Source organism: Monoraphidium neglectum (genome assembly GCF_000611645.1).
Source record: "Monoraphidium neglectum strain SAG 48.87 unplaced genomic scaffold scaffold03383, whole genome shotgun sequence".
NCBI classification, from domain to species: Eukaryota; Viridiplantae; Chlorophyta; class Chlorophyceae; order Sphaeropleales; family Selenastraceae; genus Monoraphidium; species Monoraphidium neglectum.
This window is the reverse complement of record NW_014010246.1, coordinates 1-6520: the sequence shown is the minus strand read 5'-3', so window position 1 is coordinate 6520 and position 6520 is coordinate 1. Positions and strand designations below refer to the sequence as shown.

At 66.1% G+C, this 6520-nt stretch overlaps 3 protein-coding genes across 3 annotated transcripts; all 3 read left to right on the top strand.

The window, feature by feature from the left end:
* Positions 1 to 523: 523 nt before the first annotated feature.
* MNEG_12696 (hypothetical protein) lies at positions 524 to 1231 on the top strand (the record flags this gene model as incomplete). Its single annotated transcript, XM_014038834.1, has 1 exon — positions 524 to 1231. A coding segment is annotated over one exon (708 nt), but the record flags the coding sequence as incomplete, so codon positions are not given.
* A 576-nt stretch (positions 1232 to 1807) lies between these two features.
* MNEG_12695 (Translin) lies at positions 1808 to 4317 on the top strand (the record flags this gene model as incomplete). The annotated part of the gene is made up of 9 exons (XM_014038833.1): positions 1808 to 1919; positions 2051 to 2134; positions 2363 to 2445; positions 2638 to 2725; positions 3076 to 3102; positions 3323 to 3351; positions 3503 to 3577; positions 3859 to 3927; positions 4177 to 4317. The coding sequence occupies 9 exons, from the start codon at positions 1808 to 1810 to the stop codon at positions 4315 to 4317; spliced, it is 708 nt and encodes a 235-aa protein (XP_013894287.1).
* A 910-nt stretch (positions 4318 to 5227) lies between these two features.
* Positions 5228 to 5380, top strand: MNEG_12694 (hypothetical protein; the record flags this gene model as incomplete). The annotated part of the gene is made up of 1 exon (XM_014038832.1): positions 5228 to 5380. A coding segment is annotated over one exon (153 nt), but the record flags the coding sequence as incomplete, so codon positions are not given.
* Positions 5381 to 6520: the final 1140 nt, after the last annotated feature.

The following is a 6520-nucleotide window of genomic DNA, read 5'->3' as shown; positions in this document are numbered from 1 at the left end:
CCCCCACCCCATCCCCCCTCACAGTTCCGCCGCGCCTACCAGGCCCTGCTCAACCACGTGTCTGTCGACCTGTCCGCCTTCTACCTCGACACCGCCAAGGACCGCCTCTACATCCAGGGCACAGACTCCCACAGCCGCCGCTCCTGCCAGACCGTGGCCGCCACGCTGCTGCAGGTGAGAAAAAATGAGCTTGGGGGCGTGCCTCGAAGGGGGGGAGAAGAGGGCTCTGTGTGGCGCGTGCGAAGCGGGGTCGTGGCAGCCGGGGCGCTGGCCGGCGCGAGCGAGGGCGGCAAAGGCGAGGAGGGAACGGCGACCTCGCGGTCACGTCATCGGCGGCCGCTTCACGGCCTCCCTTGCAGTTTTCAACCCATCTGCGGGCACTCATTCCCGCCCCCCAGCGGCCATGCCTGACCCCAAGACAGCGCCCACACCCATCTCACGCACCTCCGCCCCTTCGACCCCCCATCCTAACCCCATTCTTCCCCAAACCGCCTCCAACCGCCTCCAACTGCCACCCACACAGGGCGTCTTGTCGGCCCTGGCCCCCATCACCCCCCACATGGCGGAGGACGCCTGGCTCAACCTGCCCTGGCCGCGGCCATCGGACAGCGTCTTCCAGGCCGGCTGGGCAGGCAGCAGCAGCAGCAGTAGCGACGGCGACGGCGAGCAGGGGCAGCAGCAGCAGCAGCAGCAGCAGCAGTACCGGCGGCGGCTGGCGGCGGCGGAGCGCGCGGAGTGGGCGGGCGTGCTGGCTGTGCGCGACGCGGCCAACGCGGTGCTCGAGAAGGCGCGCGCGGCGCGGCTGATCGGGCCGGCGCTGGAGGCGCGCCTGGTGCTCCATGTCGAGAGCGAGCCGGTCGCCGCCGCGCTGCGGCGGCTGGCCGCGGCGGCCAACGGCGCCGACGAGCCGCGGTACGTGCTGATTGCGTCCGAGGTTAGCGTCGCCGGCTCAGCGGCCGAGGCGGAGGCGGCGGGGGCGGGCGCATTCTGCGAGGGGGTGGCGACCGAGGCGGCGGGGCGCGTGACGGTGGCGGTCGCGCGGGCGGCGGGCAGCAAGTGCGCGCGCTGCTGGAACTTCAGCGCGGAGGTGGGGGCTGCGGACCCGGAGCACCCGGAGCTCTGTGAGAGGTGCGTCCCTGTCATCCGCGCGTCGGGTTTCCAGCTGCCGGGGGCGGGCGCCGCGGCGGCTGCTGCGGCGGCGGCGGCGGACAAGGCGCCGGTCGCGGCGTGAGCGAAGGGCTGCGGGGCCGTGCGGGCCGCTCGTCCGGGGCGGAACCGGCATTTTACATCCACATTCATTGCAACCGCACCTGTCAGTGGCACTTTTGGAGAGTTGTGATCTCTCCTAGTGGTGGATTTTTTGGTGCGCACATGCTTTCACGTATGCTGAGGTGCTCAGGCTGTAATATAATCAGCATTAGGGTGTATATGTGGGTGCATGTACCAGCAAACTCAGCACAGTAGCTGAGGCAGCATACGATGGCAGTGACCAAGTGACATCACTGCGGTGTGTGGTAGTGTGCACGACAGTCGAGCAGCATCAAAGCCGCAGTGAACATGATAGACTCCCACGATTTTTAACTTTCTAGGTACATCAGGCAATACGTACGTTATGTCCCAGATCAGACCTTGTGCTCCGCAATTCGAACGCCGTTCAATGCTTGGATACCGATACGGACAGCAACTGCTCATCTCAGTCCGGCCGAGCGCGGTGAATTGGCTCTTTCCTGCAGCAAGCAAGGCAAAGTTGTGCGCCGACAGCTGGAGCACCTGGCGCCCAACAACGTGCCTGCGTACCCACAGCAGCATGACGGACGTCGCGGCGGCTGATGCAATCGACGTTGATGATTGGGCGGCCATCAACGACCAGATGCGGCGGCAGGACGAGGCGCGCGAAACCCTCATCAAGCGAACGCGCGGTAGGGCGCGAGCGGCGACCCGAGGCCGCCCCTCTCTAAGCTGCACTTGTTTTGCTGTAAACATGCTTTGCGAGCATCATACCTCTGCAGTGTATGGCCCACGTGCTTGATCCATTCCCTCTTGACATCAGACGCGCAGAAGCTGGCCAAGCAGGCCATATTCAGCCTGCACAGGGGGCAGCACGAACAGGCCGGCACGCAGCTGCAGCAAGCAGGTGCGCCTCGCGAGGCCCCTGCACATGTGCTGCGAGCTCCTTGCACGCCCGCCGACGCCTCCGCAGCCGCCCTGACGCCGCAGCAAGTTGGGTCGGCTCTGGCGGGATCTGCCTGCGGGTCAACAGCGCAGCTGCCTCTCTAATAACGCACGGACGGCCTCCGTCGCAGCCTTGCACCCACGTTTTCAACCGTTTCCGATTAAACCACCCCTCCCCGCCCCACCCCAGAGGCCATAGCCCTGGAGCTGCTGCCGCTGGTGCAGCGGCAACCATCCCTGCGGCCCGGGTCATACGCCGCGGCCCTGGAGGAGGTGCGGCCAGCGGGCGGGCGGGCCCGCGCTACGCACGCTCCGGCGGGCCCGCGCCGCGCGTGCCCCAGCGCGACGGCGCTCCGTCGGCATGGCGGCCCGCATGGCGGCGGCGGCAATTTCCGGTCCCACAAACGCAGCGCCGCGAGGTGACCTTTTCTCTGGCGGCGTCCGTTTTGACCCCGCGCTTTGCAGTACGCGGAGGGCGTGGCCTTCAAGGTGTTTCTGGAGGAGCGGCGGCTGGTGGCGCGGCGGGAGATGCCGCACGTTGAGCTGGAGGAGTGTGAGCAGCTGGAGGTGGCGCGCGTGTGTTTTTGAGTGCATTTTTGTGTGTGTGTGTGTGTGTGCATTTGTGTGTGTGTGTGTATTTGTGTGTGTATGTGTGTGGTGGTAAATGGGAGGATGAGGACGTGGTTCTTGAGAACTTGCGTGTACTAGAGCACAGGTGCTGCCTGTCAATCCTGCTTCGTTGTGGCCCTTAATCAATTCCCTCACCTCGCGTTTGCCGCCCCGTTCCACCTGCGCAACTGCCTGGGGGAGGGGCAGTGACAGGGTGACAGGCTGAACGCAGGGGGCCTCTGGCCGCAGAGTTGATGGGCACCCAACCGCAACTACTCCCGCCTCGACCCGCAGACCTGGGAGGCGTGCTGGACATGACAGGTGGGGAGTGTGGGGCTTGCAAGCCTTCGGTGCACGCGTGCTGGGCAGAAGCTGGGAGGCACCAACAACCGCTGCATTCAGCCTCCTTTGCTGGTCCATGCCGCAGCGGCTGTTTCCCGGCAGATCTGCACACAATGGGCGCTTTGCTGACGCGCGCGCGCGCGCGCACACACACACACACACACACACACACACACACACACATGCGCGCGCAACCCAGGGGAACTCAACCGGTACGCCATTGCGCAGGTGCGGCCAAGGCGTCCCCGGATTTCGCTCGTGCAGTTGGCTGTCGTGCGCTCACGTGATGCCCCTTGCCTCCGGGCCGCCCGCGCCGGCTTGGCCTGCGCCAGACCTGCCATCACACACGCGCACAATCACGGCCCTCTCCCGCTGCCAGGCCACGAAGCGCGACTCTGCGGCCGTGGCCCTTTGCCGTGACCTGGTGGAGGGCCTCATGGGCCAGTTCCTGCAGGTGAGAGCAGCCAGTCAACAAGAAAACCTCGGCATGCCCCTCTTGAGCGCGCTGCCGTTGCACACGTACGCACTGCCAGTGCAGCACCGCGGCTGTGTCGATGGACTGGGCAGCCTGTCAGGCGCAGGGGTTGAGACCAACAAGCGGCTACCAAGGCTGGGGGACCAACAGGAAGTTGATGTCGCAGATCGGGTCCGGCCCGTGCCGTGCCGCCCTGTGCGCGCCCTCCGCCTCCAGCCTTCACCCTCTTTGCCCTGCTGTTGCGCCCTGGCCCCCATCAGCTAGATATGAAGAACGGCTCCCTGCGAAAGAAGTTTGATGGGCTCAAGTACACGCTGAAAAAGTTGGAGGTGGGGAGAGGCCCGCGCGCCTTGCATGCCCTGTTTGGGGGTGTGCACGGACGCATGTGTACAGCGGTGTGTGCATGCCTGCGTGTGCATGCCTGCGTGTGCATGCGCGCGACATTGCGGTTTATGTAAAATTGATGTGTGCTCTTCACGCGTGCCCGCATGCATGCATGAGGTGTGCGAGGGCGTCATGTGTGCAGGGAGCGACCTTGGTTCACCTTGCACTCTGCACTCCCATTCTTATCCGCCCAGAACACTATGTATGAGCTGAGCCTGGCGGAGGCCCACCGCAGGCAGTACGACGCAGACGGCGACGGCGGCGGCGATGGCGGCGGCCGCGACGGCGGCGGGAGAGATGGCGCGCAGGATGACCCGGAAATGGTGGGCTGCTAGGGGTCCAAGGCATGCTGGGCGCGCCAAAGTTAGGTTGATCAGGGTTTCGCATGTCGGCTGTGCTGCCCACATGGTCTGATCAGCGGCCAGGCGTCACGCCCTCTTCCCACATGCCCTCATGGCCCCCCTCAGCATCACGTGTGACGAGGGCGGCCATGGGGACCTAAGGACGCCTCAACACCACGGGATGGCTACTCGGGCTGGCCTGCACTAAACGTCAATTCGTTACTTCGGCGGCATAGTCTGCCCCGTCTGCTGCATGCCTGGCTCGCAAGTCGCGACGTGGGGCCGCGTCACCGGGGTCATGAGCAGCGACAGTTGAGTGCAGCGCTCAAGCACCGTCCGGCTTTGTCGCGTCTTGTGCCTGTGTTATGAAATCGCGGACCGTCGAACCTCACAAGGCGTCTCGATTCTTTTACGCAATCCTCGTCAGCCACGGCGTTGTCGATCCAGCGCTCAGCGCGAAGAGCAAATTCGGCTGCTTGGTCATCTGAAAAGGACAAAATTTCTAGTTTCAGCCAGCCACGCCACACCCCCACGTGGGGCCCTATCTCGTCGGTGTGGACCGGATCTTGTTGCCGGGGCGGCTAGTGCCAACTCGGCTGAACGGGGCGTCAGTAAAACGAACAATCTGCAAGTCGAAGTTCCGGCCAAACCAGCAAGCAGCGGCCGTCCCGTCGCCCGCTCCGCTGCTCCGGCTGCACCTCGGGCGCAAACCCTTGCGTCGCCAAGAGCGCCGCCCGCAGCACGTCGTGGCGCGCGCGTGGCGTGAGGGCGGTCGCGGCTTGCGGTTGGAGAGTGCGCCGGCGCCGCGCGCCTCGCCGGCGCTCCGCACCATCTCGCGGCCCCAAGAGGGCGCACACGCCGCCAGTCGCTCGTCGTCGCCCGCGCGCGCGCGCGGCGTGCCGCCATGCTGAAGACTGAAACGGAGGCGGGCCACCATGGCGCGAGCCTGCACGGCCACAACGCCGCGCGGCGGCAGGCCATCACCGAGCTGCTATTCTTTGCGAGTGTGGGGGACCTCTTCCGCTGCAAGAAGATATGCAACACCTGGAGGATCGACGTGAGGCGCCGAATCACTCCGAGGGGGCCTTGGAGGGGGCCTTGGAGGGGGATGATCTTGATCTGGCAGGGCGCAGCGGCGACCCGATGGTCCAAGGCGTGCAGGGGTTGTTCGAAGTGCGGAGGCGAGGGCCGGCGCACTGGCAGCGGCGGGCGATCATGGCGTTTTGATGCGAGCACAGCCGAGCGGCCCACGCGCCGCAAGGCGAGGATCCACGACGCGAGCCGCGCCCGACCACGCGCGCGCCCGCTCCCCCTGCCGCAGCCCGCGGACCCGAGCAGCTGCGATTATGACAGGCGGACGCCGCTGTGAGTGGCAGAGGGGTAGAGACGGTGTGCTATGCAGGGTCCGTTCCAGCTGCCCTGCCCGGATGCATGGCCGCGCGCCACTGCAGGCTGCACTGGTTCAGTTCACACAGCAACCCGCGCGGGCTGCCGCTCTGCTGGCATGCTGTCATGCTGTGTGGTTGGCATGCCGCAGCGCCTGGCCTGGCCCTGTGCTTGACAGTTTGTTGCCCTGCATCCTGCGTCCCCCTTGCGCACATGCATATGCACTCAGTCACACACACACACACACACACACACACACTACACACGCACACAAACACCCACAGCCACCTGTCAGCGTCGGAGGGCTGCTACAGCGTGGTGCAGTGGCTGCTGGACGAGTGCGGCGCCGAGATCAACCCGGTGGACCGCTTCAAGCGCACACCCCTTGAGGTGTGCACGCGGGCGGTCATTCCAGCCACCACACATGCCCTCCTCCAACCGCCGCGGCGCGGCAGAACGCGGCAGGCGGCCAGCCTCGCACCGGGCGCTGCCGCGCGTGGGCCCCCCCCCCTGCGGGAAGGCCCAGCGCAGTCGTGCAGCGCGCGCCCGCACCCACACGCTTGCAGGCAACCAATCACGCGCCTCCCGACCCGGGACAACAGCATTAAGCCCCTCCTTTCCCCACAAATTTCATAGGACGCTGTGCGTGGGGATCACGGGGAGGTGGTCACCTTGCTGCTCGCAAAGGGCGGGAAGGTGACGGGGCAGGAGGGCCACCTGATAGATCTCAGCGAGAGCCGCCTCAGCGGCAACGTGCGGATCTTTGGGGAGCTGGATCCCGAGTGGGAGGTGAGGGGGCGCGGGGCTGGTG